Genomic DNA, 24,478 nt, shown 5'->3' with positions numbered 1-24,478 from the left:
CAATGCCTTAATAATTTTTGTGTGATTTTCCAAGAAGTTGTAGTCTGTGTTGACAGTGAACTAATTTCACCTGCAGCAGGATCTGGAAAGGCTGAACTCTGTGAAATGTTCCTGATGTGTTAAAGTACATTGTGGCTGTGGAATGCACGCAGAATGTTCTTCCCATATGTGAGGAATATAAATTAATGCTTCGGAGGTTCTTTTATCGGCGTTTCTCTTCATTGTTTATTAATTTGATTGAGTCAGACAAAAAGCTTCTCTGCAGTTTTTGTTGGTTCAGCACATTGTAGTTAAGTGGGAATTAGACTTTGTGACTTAAGTATATTGGACTGTTAAGGTTGTTAATGGAAGTATAACAATGTTCAATTGCTCTTAGAAGTGGCAATTCAATATTAATATCATATAAATTGCAAATTTTTTAGAGTAAAGTTGTTAATGGCTATCGTTAAATCAACATAAATGTAATTATAACCAATGGATTCCAGGAGCATTGATGCCAGCACATTGTCCAGAGGTACTGTATTTCAAGGATAACAGATTTATTTTGATGATTTATTTTGGGTGATTCCTTTGCTCAGCAATAAAACATCAATGGGCGTTGAGTATCAGACAGAAATCTATAGAAAATATTCAAGGGAGACCATCATCCTATCAAATTAGTTCAGAGTTTATGTTAAGGTGCCAGAAGTGAAACCCAGAGGCAGGTCCCTCACTCCTAGGTATTAGTGATCAAAGAATTCATTTACCTGCCTTGATAAGGTATTGGGTATTGCACTTAGGGAGGACAAACCAGGGTAAGACTTACACAGTGAATGGTAGGGCTCTGAGGTGTGTGGTAGAACAGAGGGACCCGGGAGTACAGATCCGTAATTTCTTGAAAGTGGTGTCACAGGTAGATAAAGAGAGCTTTTAGCACATTGGCCTTCATAAATCAGGGCACTGAGTACAGGAGGGGATGTTATGTTGAAGTTGTACAAGAAGTTGGTGAGACCAAATTTAGAGTATTGTGTGCAGTTCTGGTCACCTACCTGCAGGAAAAATATCAATAAGCTTGAAAGAGTGCAGTGAAAATTTACAAGGATGTTGCCGGGACTTGAGGACCTGAGTTATAGGGAAAGGTTGAATGGGTTAGAATTTTATTCCCTGCAGTGCAGGAGAATGAGGGGAGATCATATAGAGGTATACAAAATTATGAGGGGTATAGATAGGGTGAATGCATGCAGGCTTTTTTCCCCTTAGGTTGAGTGAGACTAGAACTAGAGGTCACAGGTTTAGGGTGATTGGTGAAATATTTAAGGGGAATCTGAAGGGAAACTTCTTCATTCAGAGGGTGGTGCGAGTGTGGAATGAGCGGCCAACGGAAGTGGTAGATGCTGGTTCAATTATAACACTTAAGAGAGGTTTGGATAAGTACATGGGTGGCAGGGGATTTGGAGAGATATGGTCCGGGTGCAGGTAGATGGGACTAGGCAGAAGATCAGGTCGGCATGGACTAGATGGGCTGAAGGGCCTGTTTCAGTGCTGTAGTGCTCTATGACTCTATTACAGGTTTTGCATCAGGAGAACTCAATAGAAATTTCTTCATGTGGAGAGCATCTAGCATGTGGACCTGCTAGCACATAGAGTAGTTGAGGCAAATAACATTGATGACTTTCAGGGAAAGCTGGATAACAGAGATGATAACAGAAGGGTACAAAGAAGGGTCAAATGGGGTGAGAGAAATCTCATGAAGAACCTATATAGAAGTGCCAACCAGTTGCAGTGGGTAGCTTTTTTCTGTGTTGTAAATGTTATGTGTTATGAACTGATTTCCCATGGTATTGCTCAGGGGTGCTGTGGTGTCTGGAACATGGTGTAGTGTTTTGCTGCTAAGATGGAACTATTTATCAACTGGCCTTATATTTAGGTGGTCATTGTGGGGCAGTGATCTGAATAGCCACAAAATGCACACAATTATGCTTGATTTGCATTGCAATGGCAATAGAATATATAATAATTAATTATGATTTAGTTATATTGGTATTGTACAATGTTACTGGAATGAGGTAAATAGTTGTTAATGTATTACCAGAGCAATCCCCTTGCAGTCCTTTCAAATATTTTAAATAAAGGAAAGGAACTTATCGTACATCATGGTTTTGTTAGGCTTTCAAAACCTGTTAAAAATCCTCTTGATAGTTTAATGTATGTCAGTGAAAGCCTCTTGAAAGTACTGGATGAATATGTTGGCAGGAGAGAGAACTGATTGAAGCACAGTATCTTTGAAGATGGATTGTAGCAGCCTGATAAAAAGATCTAAGATGTGGAAAAGATTTATACTCTTTCAGCGATTTTGAACAATTGATATTGTTGAATTGGTCTCGCACCTCTTGTGCCATTTGAACACCCCAGTGCACTTTACTATCAATTAAATCTTTCCAAATGTTTTGATGGAGGCAAAGATAGCAGCCAATTTACATGGAACAGTGGTGTTGGTGAAGGACAAATGTTGGCCAGAATGTATGTACCTCTGATCATCAGAGTGTAATATTCTTCCATCACAGGATAATACATAGCGAGTTAATAGATATTCAAGCTATCCAGACAACTATCTCGTTATTTAATGGTTATGTAGACTGCATTCACAATATAATCGCATCCATTGTGAAGAAGAGATAAACAAAAGCCTAATGATGAACATAAGAAATAGGAACAGGAGTAGGCTACCCCACTGTTCAAGCTTGCTCTGCCATTCATCAAGATTCTTAATCTACGTCAGCACTGTTTTCTTGTAGTAGTCGCAAATCCCTTGATTCCTTTCATATCCAGAAATCAACTGATCTCTATTTTTAATTAGCTCGATAACTGAGCCTCTGCAGCCCTTTGGAATAGAGAACTCCAATGATTCATCGCCCTCAGAATGAAGAAATTTCTCCTCATCTCAGTGCTAAACAGCCTGCCCCTTATTTTGAGATTGTGACCCCTGGTTCTAGACTCCCCACAATGGAAGATATCCTCCCTACATCCATCCTATCAAGTCCCGTAACAATTTTGGAAGTTTCAATTAGATCTTTCGTTCTTTGAAATTCCAAAGAAGACGATCTCAGTCTACACAATCTCTCCACGTATGGCAAATCTGCAAACAGGCTAGCGATGTATATCCACAGGAGGATGTTACATAACTTGGAGGACAACCTGTAGAGGATGCCTTCTTTTGTATGGTTGATGTAGATGTAGAACGCAATTGTAATTTTATACTTGGCTGGGTTGTGCCAGACAGTAGATGAATGGCGGAACAGGCTTGAACAGTGGGGTAGCCTACTCCTGCTCCTATTTCTTATGTTCATTATAAGACTTTTATTTCTCTCTTCTTCACAGTGAATGTGATTGTATTGTGGATGCAGTCTATGTAACCATTAAATAACCATCATTGTGATATTTCATGCCTCTTTGTGGTTTGGGCATTGTATTTTATATGTTGCATGCACTGCTCTCTGTGACCACAATTGCACATTGGGGAACTTGGAGCTTAGAGGTGTCTCACGGAAGATCTGCACTGATTTATCACAATATGTATGTTTGGGACTGCCGCAAACTCCATTTGCTTTTCGATGATTAAAGAGTTTGCACAGCTTGAAGCGATAGTGGAGTTAATTGTTAAGGTCCTAGTGGATGGGAGATTTTTTTTTATGCCGAATTGACTAGACTCATTACAAGGTTACTGCTTCCCGGTGAATGTAGACGTGGGTGTAAGCCAAGGTGTGAAGACCAATTTTAGTAACTGATCACATGCTAGTGCAACACAAAAACTGCTGGAAGAACTCAGCGGGACAAGGCAGCATCTAAGGAGGGAAATGGACAATCGGCATTTTGGGTCAAGACCCCTCCAATAGGTGCTGCCTGACTCACTGAGTTCCTCCAGCACTCCTTGTGTTGCTCCAGATTCCAGCATCTGTAGTCTCTTGTGTCTCCAGATCACATGCTAGTGTTCTGTCAGATACCAAAAGGTTGGGTGTGACTATCCTGGTCCAGACTGATGCATGGTGCTCGGCTATAGAAAATGCAAGATCCAGTATTGATGCCAATGCCTATGGCCCCAGCTTGTGCTCGTCTCCAAAAAGTGTATCCTTTGGATATCACATACTCCAGTCACAATGCATTGTACTGTTGCCAGTTGTTTGCTACTGCACATTGAACATCCAACCAGATTTTTCATATTCAGCTCTTGAACATAGATTTCTCCTGTGAAGAATGCCAGTAAGAAAGATGGTTGTAATGTTGATCATAGCCTTCCTGAAATGCAATTCTATAACCATTCTCTTGGACATGAGTTAACAAGATCTATGAGAACATAACTTGGAATCCCATCCCTCACTCCCTAACCCCCTTCCAATGTTTCCTCTCAGGTTTTTTCCCATTTTCTTACTGTCAGATTTTCTAAGGTCAGGATCATTTCATGTAGGACAAAACACAAACTGTTGGAAAAACTTAGCGGGTCAAGCACCATCTGTGGACGCAAAGGGATGGTCGATGTTTCGGGTCAAGACCCTGCATCAGTACCAGTCCTTTCCTTCCACAGATGCTCTTTGACCTGCTGAGCTCTTCCAGCAGTTTGTTTTTGCTCCAGATTCCAGTATCTGCAGACTCTGGTGGCTCAATCTCACTTCATGTGGGAAACTGTCATGTAAATCCAAGGCTTGCCATTTGGTGGCGCTGTCCTATTGGATTACAGATAGATTGAATCAATATGGCTGCTGCTTTGGCCGTAAATTGGTTGAATACATTCGTGCCTTAATTTACCTTTTTTGCATCACCTTCATTCATTCAGCCATCTTTTTCTGTAAGCTAGATATGTAGAGTATATTCACATAAACTTTGTATTTATATTTAAAACCCACAGGTGACATCCATACACCTGTTGGCACTGCCCTGGTTGAGTCAAGAGGGTTGGGGGTTCAAATTCAGACACTTTTGCACCGAAATTCAGAACATTGGTGATGACATCTTCTGCATGAGACAGAACTGGGGTCTTATTTGATCTGCTATCTCTCTCTGAACTGGTCTCAGAGAGAGATAGCAGAGCGCATTTTGAAGCAATCAAGGTAAATTAACCCTATTGTCCTGGTTAATATTATCCCCCAATCAACATCACTGGAAAAGCTCTTCTAGTCGTTAACACGCTGCTGGTCGTAGGAGTTCGCTGCGTGCTGCTTGATGCATTTCCTGTAACCAAGACCACATTTCAAACAACAAACAATATGCTGGAGGAACTCAGTGGGTCAGGCAGCATCTGTGGAGGGAAACAGACAGTGGACGTTTCTGGTCAAGACCCTTCATCTGGACTGAAAGATAGAGGGGAGATCTCCAGAATAGTAAGGTGAGAGGAAGGGGGGGGGGGGGTGGTGGTGGAGCAAGAGCTGGCAGGTGATAGGTGGAGCCAGGTGAGGAGGGGCGATGGGCAGGTGGAGGAGGGAAGACTGGAAATAGGGACAGGGGCTGGGAGGTGATAGGTGGAGGTGGCTGAGGGCTGCAGATGATGGGATCTGACAGGAGAGGAAGACTGTACATGGAATCGAATAGGGGAGGTGGGGTGGGCTGCTCTATCTCCCTAGCACCCACACACTCCTTCCATAGGTTCCCTTTCCCCCACTGTTCCCGTCTACTCTCCCCACCTCCCTTATTTGGTTCCACTCTCCACCTTCCTCTCCTATCAGATCCCATCCTCTGCAGCCGTGCGTCGCCCCCACCTCTCACCTCCCAGCCTCTGTCGCTATTCCTCCTCCGTCTGCCAATCACCCCTCCTCACCTGGATCCACCTCTCGCTTACCAGCCCTTGCTCCACCCCTACCCTTCACCTTTCTATACTGGCTCTCTCCCCTCTATCTTTCACTCTATATGAAGGGTCTCGACCTGAAATGTCGACTGTCCATTTTCCTCCACAGATGCTGCTCGACCCGCTGAGTTCCCCCAGCATCTGGTTTGTTGCTCCAGATTCCAGCATCTGCAGTCTCTTGTGTCACCACATTTCAAAAGTATCTTAGCGGGAGCCATTGCCTCGGTGTTTGTCCCTGATCGGTATCAATGATCAAACTATACAGACATGTTCTGCGTCTCTGAAATTCATTCCAATTCTGCCAGAGTGTGAACTGCTGATGTAACTATGTAGAACATTTCAGACTACTGATCCAAGATAAATTTCTAATCAAACCAGGGGATTTGTCCTGGGTCAAATGCGCTAAGTATGCAACATAGCAGCAACTACATTTATTAATTCCCCCTCCAAAAGTCATTTGCCTTCAACCAATGGGATTGAACTTGGGAAGAGGACAATAACTATATTGTGGGTTAAACACTTGCGACTGAGGCAGGATTTTTACCTTAAGGTTTACATTCTGTGGGGTAGTAATATGTACTAGAAGCAGTAGTCTCCTCGCTTGAGGCACAATGAAGTGATACATCAGTGTACATCCTATTATTGCTAAAACCAGCATGTGTAAACATAAGCTGCTTGATGAGTTAGTGCTGTGGTCACTCAAGTTCTCCCACACACACAACGATGATGGTGTGTGCTAAAGCAGAATTCAATTGGTCCATCAGCACTCTGCAGCTCTCTTTAATTATAATGCTGAGTTATGAAGCTAATTTCCCCAATCACTGCCTCTCCTGCCTCTTATTGGAAGGGGCTGCTGCCTGTTCTATTGGTACTCAGAGCTTTTAGCAACCCTGTTGAGAAACTCTAAAATTAAACAAATAAAGTTGTGCACAACAGAAGCAAAATGGGAGGGGGAGGGATTGATAGAGGTCATCTCTAAAGATCAGAAAATGCACTTACAAAATGCGGTATTCAGAAAAAAAAAATTGGGTTGCATTAAGTGCATGAGTCAATTGCGTGCTTGTGATAAAGAAAGCACTGGACAAAGTGGTGTAGACCAAGCATGTGAATCATTAATGTTTAGTAATTTCATAAATATCTTTCGTGTAGCTGTGCCTGTTCTGCTTTGTCGAATACAACAGGTCCTAAGTGAAGAGAAGTTGATGCTCCCTAAATTGTGGCTTGTCTGAGATTAATCATTTGCCCCCTTTAACCGGCATGCTTCCTCCTGTATCCCATGTGCTATTCTGGTGCTTACACCTGTCTGTATGATCTGCTGCACAGTCCTGCCACTTTTTCTCCCAAAATTACCAGGGGCACTCTCTTTGCAATTTCTGCAGTTCTTGATGGGGAGTTCTTTGCCCTGCATTCTGTTCCCTTTCTATATCACAGACATACTAATTCGTGACATCGTGTGTTGGGATCTCCCAGACTCACTATTTTGCTTCTATCCTTCAAACTACATTCACTTTTAAGAACTAAATCTGTTACAACAATTGGCAAGAAATTGTGTGAGAGACACCGTCCATTATATTTTATCGGGAAGTGTTTGTGTTAAAGGGCTATTCACTGAAGATGTTGGAAAAATATATCTAATATTAATTTTTAATTAAAAGAGTTGAACTCACTTGGTGATGGTACTGCACCTTTTATGTTAGAACTGAAACACCTGGGAAATGATACATCTTTCCCCCTCTCACTCAATACCATTGACAGGATCTTTGGTCATGAGTTAGATGCAGAGGAGAACTCCCTGTAGTCTTTTCCATCAAAGCCTCCCAGGTTAGGTCAGAGAGAAAAATAATGCAGCTTCCATAGTGCAGAAACAAGGAAACAGGTTTTGACTGGAGGAGGAAGGAATCTCTATTCTGTCATCGTTGTAAAGATCTGTACACTTCACCAATGGATGCTTGAAGTCTGTATCAAAGAGGTTCTGTGTCTTGGAATGCTTCTAAGATTTGTAATATTTCATTCTGTTCAGGTAAATGTCCTTTCTTGCAATGCAGTAAGAGGAATGAATATTGGACAATTTAACACTGTTTAAAGATTCCCATACTTTCAATCCTTGCCCCATCATTCTAGGATAATGGCATTATGAGAAGTATATGTCCAATAGTAAAGGTGTGATACTTCCACAGATCTCTTTCAGCCTTGAAAGCTCACAAAGCTGAAAGAGATCCGTGGAAGTATCACACCTTTACTGTGGCATTGATTTAAGCAATGGGACCGGGGAAAGGGGTCCAAAGGGTGGCACAGAGACGCAGAGGATAGTCCTGGTCCCTTGAAGCTCCAGTAATCCCAGTTCGAGCCTGATGATTTTCCTGTGATTTGCATGGAATTCTCCCAGGTGCCACCCGCAGTTTCCTTGCACATCCCAAAACCTTGGTGGAGGTCAGTCGGCTACAGTAGATTACCTCTTGTGCAGATGGGTGGTAGGAGGTTCAAGTGGAGCTGATGAGCACAAGAGCACATAGGTTATAGGGAAATCGGTGGTGGAATTGATGAGATCCAACAGCGATCTGATAGGCTGAATGGCCTCCACTGATGTTGTAAGAGAATGTGAGAACTAGTGTGTGGAGAGACCATAACCGTAATATCTTGAAGTGTTCTCCCATTCAAAATATGTGAGAATGATGTCTAAGCCAGAAGACGGGACTGAAAATTAGGGCAAGAGTTAGTTGTCACTGGAGTGCCAAAGTAAGCGCCAAAAAAGGGCTATTACACAATGCTGGGGTCGGGAGGTGGGGATTACTGAGTGGGGGAGGCCCAAGGTTACTTCTGCATCCCACAGTTCGCTTCAACTTTTCCCATAGCCCAAGAAACCTATCAGAAAATTATCACGTACGTTGGACCCTTCTGGATAGTCTCCCATATCTCGCCAAACTGCATTGGATCTCCTTGAACACTGACTCTTTACTAAAATCAAGTTGCCATGACTTTTAAAATTAAACTGGACTGCGTTCTGTTTACAGTGGAAGTGTTGGCTAATTTTGAAATCAGTTCATGTTAAATACTGCCAGATAGGAACACCGAATCTTAGGGCAGTATGTGGACTAGCCAATGTTAACCATTTCCCCAGGCAGGGCATGGTGTTGGGGTGGGCAGGGGCAGGGGGAAAGGTGTTGTCGGGGGGGGTGGTGGCTAAACATAGAGGTTCTGTCACTATCAACTAATGTGGAAACTAATGATGATGTTGTGATTGGCATGTACACCATAACAGAGCACATTAGTCTTTGGGCGAGATGGACTCAGCATCTGGAAGAGGGGAATAAAGGAATATCTGAAGAGGGCAAACAGATTGCTGGAGGAACTCAGCGGGTCAGGCAGCATCTGTGGAGGGAAATGGACAGTCGACATTTCAGGTTGAGACCCTTCATCTGGATTCTATCCAGATGAAAGATCTCACCCAAAACGTTGACTGTCCACTTCAAGTCCAAATGAAGGGTCTCGACTCGAAATGTCGACTGTACATTTCCCTCCACAGATGCTACTTGACCGGCTGTGTTACTCAAGCTGTTTGTTTGTTGCTCCAGATTCCAGCATCTGCAGAGTCTTTTTGCTTCCATCAGAAGAGGACATAACACCTTAAAAAAAAGTGCCAGCTGGAAAACATGATGTCCAAGACAGAATGGTGATCAATAAACTATTACACCATGTTGTTTCCAGATTTATTGAACTCGGTCTCACAGCCAGTGAGCATTGCATTATCTGCCACATGCAAGAAGTCGAACTTGTTATATGAAGAATAACAATATATTTTTTAAATGCTCTGCAGGTAAATCACTTTCTTCTATCTTTTTACTGTCTCCTTCCCCTTTTCCTTTCCCAGTATGGAAGAACTGAAGTGATTGAAAACACGTTGAACCCGGATTTTGTGCGCAAGTTTGTGCTGGATTACTTCTTTGAAGAGAAGCAGAATTTGCGTTTCGATGTGTGAGTAATGTCTTTTCCTTTCGCCTGCTGCTACATTCTGCTTCTGCCCTGAAACACTGATAATAACACAGGATATCATATTCTGGAATATAAGTAAGTGCAGCCAAACCACAGGAAGAACATTAGATACAGAACCTAATATGTAACTTTTGAATTTGTCTTAATAAAAGAGGTACACCATTTTCATAAAATTGAAAAAGTCATTTTGAAATGAAGCCTTCTGCAAATCCAAATCCAGAAAGAAATTTTCTTCACAAAATTGCTGCAATTTTTTTCAATACAGGCCCAATTTTGTAATTATAGAGGTCAATCAATAGTCACGCACAAGTGACATGACCTTTGCTAAATCTATCATGAATGAATGAATCTTTAAAGTCAGGCAACATTGTCAATATATTGCTGGTAATATTAAAAAGGGAATGGTTTCAGTGGAATAGTAATTACATTTAATCCCAAGTAATTACTTTTCATTTCAGCCTTGTGTTGATAAAGTGTGTTCTATTGGCGTGTGGTTGTTCCATATTGTACCTTAAAGGGAAATGTCAGTCTCCTCATGGATTCTATTTGATGCAGATTGTACTGCTAGAGTTTTAATGACTTGCAGTCACATCAACAATATATATCTGCAGGTCTTGGACACCCTGACTGGAAAGCAACATCTCGGCGTTGCTTTAAAGAGAAAAAAAATCAGTCTTTGTCTGCCATTCATAGCCTCCTCCTTTGCCAAAAGTGGCAAATTTCTGATTAAGGGAATATTAAAATCCCTAAGACAGGATGAAATAAAAGCCTCCCCACCTCTTTCTCTCCTGTTCTTCCTGGGATTGGTTCTTAGCATTTAGGGTGCAGAGGAGATTTACCAGGGTGCTATCTGGATTATAGAGCATGTCTTTTGAGGATAGGTTATGCGAGCTAGGGCTTTTCTCTTTGGAGAGAAGGAGGATGAGAGGTGACTTGATAGAGGTGTACAAGATGATAAGAGGCATAGATCGAGTGGACAGTCAGAGACTACTTCGCAGGGTGAAAATGGCTAACACGTTAGGGCATAATTTTAAGGTGATTGGAGGGGGGTGTCAGAGGTAAGTATTTTACACAGAGAGTGGTGGGTGCATGGAACACTGCCAGCAGAGGTTGTGGGGGCAGGTACATTAGGGACATTAAAGAGACTCTTAGATAGACACATGAATGATAGAAAAATGGAGGGCTATGTGGGAGGGAAAGGTTAGATAGATCTTAGAGCAGGATAAAATGTCGGCGCAACATTGTGGGCTGAAGGGCCTGTACTGTGCTGTAATGTTCTATGTTCAGTAGGGCCAGAAAATGGGCTGTATGTTAAACACCCCTTACTTAACCTTAATTAATATGACATGGTAGAAGGCTATTTGGCCCTACAGATCCATGTTGGCTACCAGCAGAGCAATCCCATCAGTCCCATTCCCCATCTCCATATTTTCCTGTAGCCTTGCAACTTGACATAGAAAATAGGAGTAGGACTGGGCCATTTGGCTCTTTAAGTTTGTTCCACTATTCAATATGATCATGGCTGATCATTCTCATCAATACCCTGCTCCTGCTTTCTCTCCATCCCTTGAACTCTTCAGCCTCCAGAACTTAATCTAACTCTTTCTTGAGAATATGTTAATGGTTTTGGCCTTAACTGCCTTCTGTGGGAGAGAATTCAACATGTTCATCTCTCATTATGTGAAGACATTTCTCCTCATCTCAGTCCTAAATATCCTTGTTTGACCCCTCGCCCCAGACTTCCCCACCATCTTTCCTGCATCCGGTCTATCAATCCCATTAAGATTTCCTAAATTTCACTGGGGTCCCCTGTCATTCTTCTCAACTCCAGTGACCACAAGTCCAGTCTTCACATCCTCTTCTCAGAATTCATTCCTGCCATCCTGAGAATCAGTCTGGTGAACCTTCACTGCACTCCCTCCAAATCAAGAACGTTCTTCTTCAGATAAGGAGACCAAACTGCATACAGTACTGAAGGTGTAGTCTCATCAGTGCTGTAAATAATTCTCGTTAGGCATCCCTGTTCCTGTACTCAAATCCTCTCCTTACGAAGGCCAATATACAATTTATCTTCTGAACTACTGGGTGTACCTGTATGCTTATTTTCATCGACTGGTATTTAAGGACAGCCACTCTCCTCTCGCTTCCATGCCCATTAATACCCACATCCCTACATTAAGGGTAATTTACAGTGTACAGAAACAAATTAACCTCCCAGCACATCTTTGGAATGTAGGAGGAAACCAGGGCATTCAGGGGAAATCCCCGTGATCACAGGAAGAACGTGAAAACGCCACACAGTGCTGGGATCAAATCTGGAGCTCTGTATCTGTTTGTCAGCAGCACTAACTGCTGCACCACTTTGCCACAACTGAAAAGATAATTGGACCAGAGCACTGTGGACAACTCACCCACTATTTCTTTGAACATGATGACTTGAAATCAACCCTGTGAATGTTATCTTAAGAGACACTAGAATTGTGTAGAATGGGAACAAGTTTAAGTAACTGGGATATTGTGATATAATTGAATAAATTAGATGTTATCCAAGGTTAGTGTGTAGCGGATTTCTGTTCATAAAGGTTATTCTCCAAACATACAACCTCTATGGTTATTCTTCATCATAACAGGAATACAATGAAAAGTCTTCAGAAATGGAAATTTTCCTCATGGATTGGCTTCTAGTTGAACGGTTGAGAATAGGTCAGTTAAAAATTTGGCCCTTAGTAGGTAGAGATCTGAAATTCTCACTGCTGCTCTAGTTTGAAATGCCATAAGCAGTGGAAAAAATTGCTTGCAATTCTTGGAGACATGCTCAGTGTTAATATATTACCACTAAGTTTCACGACTTCTCACTGGGGAGCCGCCTGCATTTGGTCCTTGTGAATTCCCTCAATTGCGAAAGGGGGAATTCAGAAATCTAGGTTCTAGGTAACCTGCTCACCTGACAGCCACTGTTACCTCTTCTGTTCATCTCCTATTCATTTCTCACTGGGAAACTAAAATCACTCAAACTTCCCCCTACCCTCACTCCCCCCTACCCTAACTACCCCCCCCCCCACCCTTTGTTAAGGAGTGTAGATCATCAATCAGGTTCTGTTCTGAATTGGTGATGGATCATTGTAGGTCATTGTAGTTCATTATCTAAGGGGGAAGTGCGCCCAGTCCTTAGGTTTCTTCTCACTGGCAAATAGTTTTGTGACTACAATGATCAAACACTTTGGCTGTAGCAGTTAACTGCAGTTTTGACCTGGTTACAATGGCAAGCCAATTATAACTTTAATGCAAAATTATAACAGATTTAGATAAAGCTTCTAATCACTTCTCTGAGAAATATTTGTGCATTGTTTATTGGAAAGATTTGCAAAGAAAATCAAATGGTTTGTTTGCCTGCTCAGTTCTGCATTCTGCCTCAAATTTGTGAACAACCATTTATCAGTAAACCTGATGGGTGGTTAATTCTGTTTCAGAAAATAATCTGCTGTGACTGCTAAGAAACATCATTTGATGGCATGTATTAAAAGAGTATAGATTAGAAGATGCTATTTGCCAAACATAGAAGTAGCCCATCTTTTTTTTTAATTGGTTATGGGAGAAAATATCTGGACAAATCCAAATTAAAAGAGTAGTTTTAACTTAAAGTTCAGGTATTTTCATCCATCTTGGACAACTGTATCCATGTTCAAGAATTCACAATTTTCTTTACAGTCGGCATAACTGGGCAGGCATGGTACTATAGCGGTTAGCATAACGCTTTACAGCACCAAAGACCCGGGTTCAATTCCGGCAGGTGACTGTAAAGAGGTTGTACATTCTCCCTGTGTCTGCGTGGGTTTCCTCCGGGTGCTCCGGTTTCCTTCCACATTCCAAACATGTATGGGTTAGCTATGTGGGCATGCTATGTTGGCACTGGAAGTGTGGCGACACTTGCAGGCTGCCCCCAGAACACTCTACGCGAAAGATGCATTTCACTGTGTGTTTTGATGTACATGTGACTAATAAGGATGTCTTATCTTATAATCACTGACGTATAAAATTTTACAACAGAAAGACAGGACATTTAACCCAACAAATCAAAGGAGGAAATTGGCAGGTTAGCCAGCATCTGGACAGTCGATGCTTTGGACCAAGAAGTCTGAGTTCCTCCAACAGTTTGTTTTTTGCACCAGTATCTGCAGTCACGTCTGTCTCCTTTCCTTTTATGCATCTCAGTCCCACATTGGAATGCAGCATTACTTATTTAATACAAGACAGAAGGAGGCCATTCAGCCCCTTATATCAATGCTGTCTCACCACAAAGTAATCCCATCTCTATGGTGCACAAGAACATGGAAGGAGATACAGACCACTTAGCAGCTTAACCTATCCCATGTTTCAATGAGATTCTGGACCTCCACTAACTCCTGCTTCCCAACACTTAGGAAATATTGTTCTATTTTAGATCCAAAATGGATGCTCTTGCACTTTCCTCTGTGGAAATCCATTTGACACAGTTTGGTCCATTTTCTTAATTTATTAATGTCATTTTGTGATTTTTAATGTTTCCATTTCTACTACTTATAATGCCACCTATCTTTGTTCCATCAGAAAACTTGGATATATGATTTTTATCTCATCATTTCTGTTGCAAGTACATGTAGTGAATAGTTAAGGTCCCACCACAAATCTCTGCAGGACACCACAAGCCTCACCTTACCAGTGAGAGTGGCTGCCCATTAACCTGACTCACTGTCACCTGATGCTCACTTAATTTCTCAACCAAGTCAATAATTTGCCTTGAGCTTCAACTTCAGCTATCAGCATTCTGATGAATGTTATCAAATGACTCCTAGAAATCCACACATATAACATCGATGGAGATTCCCCTGGCTGCTGTTAGCCAGCTCTTCAAAAAATTCAAAGTCAGATGTGATCTGTATTTACATAGTCAATCTGCCTCTTTTCAATTAGCTGAAAATGTTCAAGGTATTCAATCATTAAGTCCTTTATTATACACTCTAATGAACTTACTTTATTTCATCTCACAGAATCAATATATCCTTCTCTTCCCCATTCATCTGGCTTTGTCTAAGTGGAGGCCCCGTGATTAAAAACTTTGTAGATAATACAGAAATTGGCTATTTAGTTGAAAGTGCTGAAGAAAGCTGCAGACTGTGGACAGATGTCATTGGACTGGTTGAGTGAAGAGTGGCAGATGGAATTCAGTCTGGAGAAGAATGAAGGGAGAGACAATAGGCAACACGGGATACTGAGATGTGTCAAGTAGATGGACCTTGGAGTATATGTCCAGAGATCTCTCACCTGCAAAGGTGACCAAGGTTTGTGGTTTGCTTTACCCTTAAAGCTATGGAATGTTAGAGGAGGGGAGCAAAGTTAGAACCGTGTAAAACACTAGTTTTATAACTCCGGTCAGCATACTACAGGAGGGATTTGATAGCACCAGAGGGTGTATAGTATTAGAGAATTTTAACTGTGAGAAAATTGGCTGGGGTGGGGTTGCTTTCTTGAATTAAAGGAGATTGAAGGTTTAATTATACAATCATTAGGGATAAAATATTAGAGAAACTCACAGGGCTAGAGTTGGACAATTCACCAAGACTCAATGGCTTGCACTCAAGGGTTTTAAAGGATGTGGCTGCGGAGATACTGGACCCATTGGATGAAATTTTTCAAAATTCTGGGAGCATACCAGAAGATTGGAGAACAGCAAATGTTCAAAAAGGGAGGAAGGTTGAAGGCGGGGAACTATAGAACAGTTAGTTTAACATCTATTTTTTGCAGGATGCTAGGGTCAATAATCAAAGAGAAAATAACTAATCATTTAGGAAAGCTGAATATAGTCAGACCTAGTCAACATGATTTTGTGAAAGGTATATCATGTTTGACAAATTTGCTCAAATTTTTTGAGGATGTGACAGGGAGAGTTGATTCTGGACTTCAGGAAGGGGAAATCAGGAGAACACCCACCAGTCCACCAGGGGTCAGCAGTGGAAAGGATGAACAGCTTTAACTTCCTGGGCGTCAGTATCTTGGAGGATCTGTCCTGGGCCCAATACATTGATACAATCATGAAGAAGGCACACCAGCAGCTCTATTTCATTAGAAGCTTGAGGAGCTTTGATATATCATCAAAGACACTTGCAAATTTCTACAGATGTAAAGTGCAGAGCATTCTGACTGGTTGCATCATCGCCTGGTATGGAGGCCCCAATGCCACAGGATCATAAGAGGCTGCAGAGGGATATAGACTCAGCCAGCTCCATCACGGGCACAACCCTCCCCACCATCGAGGACATCTTCAAGAGGCGCTGCATGAAGAAGGTGGCATCCATCACCAAGGACCCTCATCATCCGGGACATGCCCTCTTCTCGTCACTACCATCCGGGAGGAGGTACAGGATCCTGAAGACCCACACTCAATGATTCAGGAACAGCTTCTTCCCCTCTGCCATCAGATTTCTGAGCAGTCCATGAACCCATGAACACTACCTCATTATTCCTTTTCATTTAAACTATTTATTTATTTTGTAATTTATAGTAATTTTATGTCTTTGCACTGTACTGCTGCCGCAAAACACCAAATTTCACATCATAAGACTGTGATAATAAATCTGATTCTGATGGAGGGGAACCTGTAGATGTGGTGTACTTACATTTCCAAAAGACATTTGACTAGGCGCCACATAAGGGACTGGCACATAAATTAAGAGCCCAAGGTATTGGAGGAAGTGTGTCAGTATGGATTGAAAACTGGCATCATATAGAAAACAGAGAGTTGGAATAAGGGACTGGTCATTTAAAACTGATGTGCATGGAACTTTCTTCTCTGGGGGCAGTGAATCTCTGGAATTCTCTGCCCCCAAGGGTAGTGGTGACCAGATCATTAGATATATTTAAGGTGGAGATGGATAAATATTTGAAAGATCGAGAAATAGAGAGTTATGGGGAACTGGCTGAGAGGAAGAGTTGGGTCCAGCATAGATCAACCATGACCATTTTAAATGGTGGGTCAAGTCTACTCCTGCTCCTATTCTCCTGTGCTCTGTTCCACCTCCCACTCCTGAGATAATCTAATTATTCACAAGTACACAGGTTAAGGCACTCAGGAGGAAGCAGGAGATTCTTAAAATGAATCTGCTCCATTCCTTCTCACAATAATCCTTTACTTCAGAATCAGAATTATTGCACTGACTTATATGACATGAAATTTGTTGTTTTGTGGCAGCAGTACAGTGCAACGACATCAATTACTGTGTTACAAAAATAAATAGTGCAAAACAAAGGAATAACGAGGTATATTCATGGGTTCATGGACCGTTCAGAAATCTGATGGCGGAGGGGAAGAAGCTGTTGCTGAAACATTGAGTGTGGGTCTTTAGGCTCCTGTATCTCCTCCCCGATGGTAGTAACGTGAAGAGGGCATGTCCCGGGTGGTGAATGTCCTTAGTGATGGGAAGCCGCCTTCTTGAGGCACTGCCTCTCGACGATGTCGATGGTGGGGAGGGTTGTGCCCGTGATGGAGCTGGCTGAGTCTACAACCCTCTGCAGCCTCTTGCGATCCTGTGCACTGAAGCCTCCATACCAGGCTGTGATGCAACCAGTCAGAATGCTCTCCACCGTATATCTACAGAAGTGTGTAAAAGTCTTTGGTGACATACCGCATCTCTTCAAACTCCTAATGAAGTAGAGCTACTGATGTGCCTTCTTCGTGATTGCATCAATGTATTGGGCCCAGGATAGATCCTCTGAGATGTCGACACCCAGGAACTTGAAGCTGCTCACCCTTCCCACCGCTGACCCCTCAATGAAGACTGGTGTGTGTTCTCCCGACTTCCCCTTCCTGAAGTCCACAATCAATTCCTTGGTCTTGCTGACATTGAGTGTGAGGTTGTTGTTGCAACTCTTGTACGCCGCCTCATCGCCATCTGAGGTTCTGCCAACAACAGTGGTGTCATCGGTGAATTTATAGATGGCATTTGAGCTGTGCCTAGCCACACAGTTATGAGTGTAGAGAGAGTAGAGCAGTGGGCTAAGCACACACATTTGAGGTGCGCTTGTGTTGATTGTCAGTGAGGAGGAGATGTTACTACCGATCCGCACTGACTGTGGTCTCCCGGTAAGGAAGTTGAGGATCCTGTTGCAGAGGGAGATGCAGAGGCCCAGGTTTTGAAGCTTGGTATTTTGTACTGAGTGGTGTTGTTAGGCAGCTTACAATGACGGTTCAATCTAACCTTTCTTTTCCACACTGACTTGGCCCCATGTCTTCCATTTATCAGTAATGTGATTATTTTCTTGAATTTTTACTCTTCCCTTCCATGCTCCAAGACGATCTAAATCATTCCTTCTGCTCAACGTAACTTTGGTTGGTGCTTGAATGCAACCTCTTCTACGGGTATGCAGCTGAATTTTAGGTCTAGTTTGGTTGCAGTGACAGGAGTTGTATCTCTAATTCCTTCGCCAACCCTCTGGTGTGCTATTGCAAAGGCTAAAAAGCCCAGAAATGGGAACCATGGCTTTGATCATAGGGTTGACATCATTTACCTTCTGGAGGTCTGGCCTGACCTAGAATACAACAGGAAGCCCTCGGTAGTGTTATTGATTGCAGACCCGCAGAGCTTATCCTGTCGCACATTTGCTTATGGAGCGGAAAACACAGCCAAGAAGCAACACTTTAACAGTTTCAACTTAATTTGGCATCAGATTCGGCACAGACAAGGGCCTCTTCCTGTGCTGTACTGTTCTATGTTCTAACTGCCAATTAAGTCAACAAAGCTGCTCAAAAAAGGGGTTCTATGACTTATTATAAAGACAAGTAGAGAATATAAAGTTAAGTCTTTATAATTAACTGTAGAAAGTTTTAAGAACAATATCAAAGCCTTAAGAGGGGTTATAAGAGATCTACTGAAATAGGTGAACTGTTCATCACTGACGAGGGACTTCAGTTATCTTGGAGGATAAGTTAACATTGTTCTCATAAGAGCACAGCAGGTTAAGGGGAGATTAAATAAAAAATGATATGCAAATCAGGTTTGAAAGGATAGGGAAAATGCAGTGCAAGGAACCAGAGAGCAAGTTTAAAATAATTGGTAAAAAGCCAGGAGGGAGATAAGCAGAATTTTCTTTCATGGAATGAATTGTTACGATCTGGAATATATCACCCCAGGAGTGAAAGCAATTTCAGAAGTAACTTTCAAGACATTTTTATATTCACAGAAGGAATTAGTTCTCTTCCTGAAAAGGAAATTTTTTCAGGGCTTTGAAGAAAGAGCGAGGGAGTGTTGGTTGGTGGTTCTTTCAAAGAGTCGCCACAGAAAAGATGGGGTGAATGACTTCCTTTGGTGCTGTACGATTCTATGAGTGTGAATGTTGTTGAGGGGGGAGAGGGAAGTGAAGATACTGACTCTGTAGAGGTATGTGGTGTTAAGAGTTGGAGTTGGCTGTGAAACTACACCAAAGGGTGCCAGCGCTATCCTGGGTTGAAAACCACCCGCAGAATGAGCAGAGATACAGGCAGCACTGAGGGGAGCTACAATTCATGTCTGTGCAGTCACAAACTTCCCTTGCACAAAACAAAGTGCTGTTTGATGTCAGGACCAATACAATGAAAACCTTATGAAACTCATCAAGGAGGCCATAAACCTAATCTGTAATTTATTTCCATCTGTGAGGAACCATATCAAACATATCCATTGCCCTCCTGCACATACCCTTCCATTGTGCATCACAGAGATTTTTCCAAGGTTGAAGCAGCAGCCATGAATCATTGCCAAGACCTCAGGGCCAACATCCTCCTCTTTCTCATTGGGGTAAGCAATCAAAGATCAACTGGAAAGGATTGAATGAGAAGGGGACAGAAGTAAAACCTGAAGCAAAGTTTATGGCTAGGTTTTTCCAGAGCAGCCATTTTGTGATGTGTCCCTTTTGACTTCTTCGCTCACTATTCACCTCAAAAATCTTCTGCCCCAGAAGTTCTGTTTCTACTAGTTGAAAATACATAGAGAAGGCATGGGGACATCTGGGACCAGGGAGAAAAGAAGGCTGTCTACCTTCTTAACAAATGAGATTTAAAGATTTAGAAGAAACTCAAAGGGCAAGAGAGAAAATTGGAGTCAAATGAGACATATGAAGGCAAATAAAGAGTTTTGAGTGGGATAGAAAGGAAAAAATGTCAAATATATAATTTTAAAGGTCTCCAGAATGATTTCTACTTTTATGGCAGAGAGGTTGTTGGCTACTAGAAATACTGACTGCAGTACTAATGGAAGGTGGAACATGCAGGGTAATGTTTAGGAACCGGCAAGGCTTGAGAGAAGGGATTCCTGACTGATCTTAACAACCCTACTTAAATAAAGCAATGCACTCATCTGCCTAACAGTCGGAGGGATGGACAGGTGGCAAACAGCAGAACCAACAGGATCAGGTGGCTGGACCCAGGGACTCTGAGGAATGGTTGGGGAAGCGATTGAAAGGCAGACTGGGAGCATGGGCTTGCCTTGCCCCAGCTGAGACAGGACACTAGCCCAACACAAGGAAGGCTCAAAGCTTCCTAGTGAGGCCCAGAAGATGAACGGAAGGAAACATTTAAAGCTCAAGATCAGGTTTTGCCCGAGATGGGTAACTGATATTGTCCATCCTTACTCCAGCTCAAGCCTCCAGTTCATTTTGTAGCTCATGTCCTAGTGACATCTTTGAACCTGATTTACATATTGTTTTGAGTTGCATGTTGTCATTCTTACAGGTGTCTTGCTCATCTGGTCAAAAGAACAGGTTATTGAAGGGAGGTGTGGGAAAGGAGCTGGACTGTGGATGTATCTCTCTTTAATTTAACTGCAACAATCTTTACCCAACCCTACCCTCTGCTGGAGCTTCTCATCCACCAGATGGTTAAAGTTAGATTTAATTGGGCTCCCAATTTATCACCATAGTTTTACCTTATAATTCAGTTGATGCACAGTATGTACCTAAATATTTATTAAAATTCTTACGTCTGAGCATACTTCTGTTAGGTTTCTCCATTATATGTTTTCACATCCAAACATACAGGAGAAGCTGCCTATGTAAATTTCCATCCTTCCAGTGAAGGCGCTGTTTATAGAGGTTGGGTAACCTAGAACATAGAACATTACAGCATAGTACAGGCCCTTCGGCTGACGATGTTGTGCCAACATTTTATCCTGAAACTTGCTGTGCAATTGCTTTTGATGGTAGTGGTGGTGATTTATTAGTGGTTAGGATGCAGCAATACTGATACAACAGAATTATTATATCACAAAATGGAGGAATAAATACATTTTTACACTTTGAAACATCAAAAAGTTAGTTGGCGGATTTCTGACTCAGCAATCAATACTGGTCTCATAACAGAATAAAAGAGAATACAAATATATCATATGAACATGGTTAGGTAAGTTCAGTTGTCCTTGCTTTGAATGCCATTCTGGTGTCTGGTGCCTATGGATGTTTCACTTTTAATCAGACTGTTTACTGTCTTATTCTTGCAGGTACAGTGTTGACTCAAGGAGCACAAACATTTCAAAACACGTGAGTTTGAAAATTCAATTTGTGTGGGCTTTCAATGTAGCTGGGATGTAAATAATTTCAGTCTCCATGGGACATGCACTGCACCCTAGTAGTACGTACGGTTGTTAGTCCAAATCCAGGCATTGTGCCACAACCACTACTGTTGTGCAGTTGGCACGATACATCCATAACATCTTCATCACACCCACACATACCAGCCATGGAGTTGGTGGAGGGTGGTATATACCATACCAACCTCAGCTAATATGCCTCAGCTCCACATTACACCTCCACTCCGTACGATTGGGGTGGCACAGTGGCACAGCTAGTAGAGCGGCTACATCATTGCTCTAGCAACCTAGGGATGGTCTTGACTCCCAGTGTTGTCTTTGTGGAGTTTGCTTGTTCTTCTTGTGACCATGTGGGTTTCCTCCAGGTGCACCAGTTTCCTCCCACATTCCAAAAACATGTGGGTTGGTAAATTAATTGGCCACTGCAAATTGCCCCTCGTGTGTAGATATGTAAGTCTGAGGGGAAGGTGATAGGAATCTGGGATAAGATAAAAATGGGATTAGTGTAGGATTTGGGTAAATGGGAGCTTGATGGTTGGCAAGAAGTAGGTGGGCCGCAGGGCCTGTTTCTGTGCTGCATCTCTCTATGCTCTAGGATTGCCGTACCAGTCGTTGCCTTGCCTCATTTTACTATTATTTAGGGTTTTATACAGAAGGGTCAATGTGCCAAAAATAAACTACCAGGACCAACAAAGAAATAGAAGCAAAGCCATTCAGCCACTTGAGCTTGTTCAGCCATTTGTTTAAATCATGGCTGATCTATACTTTTAACTCTTTCCATTTGCCTTGCTTCTGTAACCCATAATATTCCTGTCCAACAAATATCTCAGTTCAAGCTTTTCATGTGAGTTATCTTGAACAGATCTTTGGGGAGAGCTGTGGATTTCCATTACTCTTTGCATGAAGAAGTGTTTCTTGATTTCACCTATCGATGAGCCTGTTCTGTTGGAGGCCAAGCCCCCTTATTTTGGATTCCCGGCCAGAGGAAATAATTCCTCTCTATCTGCCTGTGAACTCATTGTAAACACTCCAGTTAAATCACCTCTGGACTTCTAAGCTCAAGAGACTACGTATAGCATAAGCAACCTGTCTTCATAATTTAGCCCTTAAACCCTGGATGGCCATTCTGGGGAATTTGTACTGTATCCGCTCCAGATCCAATGTAAATCCCTGCACATGTGATTTCCTGCTCTAAATGGGGTCTAATCAGAGCTTTCTGTAACTTAAGCATCACTTCCATCCCTGCGTATTCCAGCCCTCTTCAATTAAACACCAACATTTCACTAGTTTTATATTTTTTTTGGTGTTTGTCAGTGGGTTTTAGTGACTTCTGCATTTAGAACCCGAAATCTCTCTGTTCCTCCATACTTCTTGACAAGCGTAATGGCTTGAAGAACATTTCAATGATCGTAGACTCAGTCTATATGGTATTTTGTCCATTTTTTTCTGGGTGGAAAATCCCAGCCAGCACACCTGGGATTTTTGTATTTTGCACTTTCAGAAAGGACCTCAGTGTGACATAACTGAGTCAGAAAGTTCAACTCCATCATTTCTAGTTTTGTACATGAAGTAGAAGGACTGTGGCTCAAAGCATCTTGCTATCCAAATATTGGTCCCTGCAAATCCCTTTGCACAAAGGTCCTTGCAGAAATTTGGTCAGATAAAAAAGAAAAGAAATAACACATTTCACTTGATGGCAAACATGGTTCCTATACTCTGCACAACTTTGCAGCCATTGTTTCAGCTATGCTACTCTCTCAGTAAGGAAAGCCAATATGTTTTGATGATAATAGCAAAACTAATGTATTAGTGAGCCAATCAAGTGGCTTCTCTGGATTTTCTAAATCCACTCAGGCTGGTGACTGGATGATTGACTGCCTTTAATGAGTGTGCTTTAATTGCAAGAAGTTGGCTTTCAGTCCAGGCCGGACTGATGAGATAGAAGGCCCTGTTAGCCATCAACAATTTTCATAAAGTTACTTGGGCATTCTGAGTATAAATGAGACAAAGGCTCAGTCATCAGTCCCACTTCAGCAGACCAGCTGATAAGTTGCTTGGTCAATCAGAAATGTCACACAAGTGCACTAGTATTCTGTCAGAGACTGCCTTACTCAGAGACCTGTGTTATACCTTCTTCTGGAGTGCTTCCAGCTGATTGGAGGTGCAAGGAGGGATCTCGTACCATTTGTGACAACCTATTCTGCTTTCCTTGTGGTTAAACCCCAAAAAGCTGATGATTTTCGCTTCTTTGCAATTGAAAATTTAAACTTTACAAACAGGAACCATGATATTAACCTAATCTACCCAGTGTAAAAAGGGTATAAATTAGCATCCTGCCTGAAGATGATAAAAATCAGGGCTAGATTATCTTTGGGCCCACAGTGTATTAACCATTGATATCCACACTCATGTAGTTTTTGGACTCATTGGACATTGTTTTGTACTGTTTCTATTTTCCATTTCATTTTACAGCCACCTGATGGTCTACTTATTGTTGGGTAATAATGTAATTATCATAGTCGTAATGTCATGTGGGATGAAAACAGGCCCTTCGGCCCACCATGCCAGCCATCAAGTACTTATCCATTCTAATCCCATTTTCTGGCAATCAGCCCATAGTCTTCTATTTCAAGTGCTCATCTAAATACTTCTTAAATGTTGTGAGAGTACCTGCCTCCACCACCCCCTCAAACAGTGCGTTCCAGATGTCAACCATCCTCTGGGTGAAATATTCTTCAAGTCCCTGCTAAATCTCCTCTCCCTTACCTTAAAACTCTGCAGTCTGGTTAAAGACACCTCTTTAAAGGGAAAAGTTTTTCACTATCCATCCCAGCTACGTCCCTTATAATTTTGTCGCCCCTGAGCCTTCTCTGTTCCAAGGAAAACAAACCCAACCTATCCAATCTCTCCTCATAGCTGAAGGACTCCATCCCATCCCGTTATATATGAAGTAACACAGCAATAAATATTGATCAACTCCAGCCAGGGTACTAAAGGATGGGTAATTCCCATGCCAATACTGGTGACCACATTGTTCTACGATTTTATACACATCATTTATTTATAACTATCCTCCACTCACTGC

The 24,478-nt window shown here is 42.1% G+C and overlaps 1 protein-coding gene across 6 annotated transcripts in view; it reads left to right on the top strand.

The window, feature by feature from the left end:
• Positions 1-24,478, top strand: part of LOC127571321 (copine-9-like) — a 324,183-nt gene that overhangs the window by 118,469 nt on the left and 181,236 nt on the right. For 2 of the 6 annotated variants that reach the window (XM_052017598.1, XM_052017599.1), the window contains exons 4-6: positions 9,681-9,784; positions 21,304-21,343; positions 22,926-22,928. In XM_052017598.1, the coding sequence (XP_051873558.1) occupies positions 9,681-9,784; positions 21,304-21,343; positions 22,926-22,928 (147 nt within the window). Of the gene's footprint in view, positions 1-9,680; positions 9,785-21,303; positions 21,380-22,110; positions 22,123-22,925; positions 22,929-24,478 lie in introns of all 6 variants that reach the window. The other 4 variants (XM_052017600.1, XM_052017597.1, XM_052017596.1 and 1 more) reach the window with 4 other exon arrangements.

This window comes from Pristis pectinata, chromosome 6 (assembly GCF_009764475.1).
Source record: "Pristis pectinata isolate sPriPec2 chromosome 6, sPriPec2.1.pri, whole genome shotgun sequence".
In the NCBI taxonomy this organism is placed as follows: Eukaryota; Metazoa; Chordata; class Chondrichthyes; order Rhinopristiformes; family Pristidae; genus Pristis; species Pristis pectinata.
The sequence above is the reverse complement of the archived record's forward strand: the minus strand, read 5'-3'. Positions and strand labels throughout refer to the sequence as shown.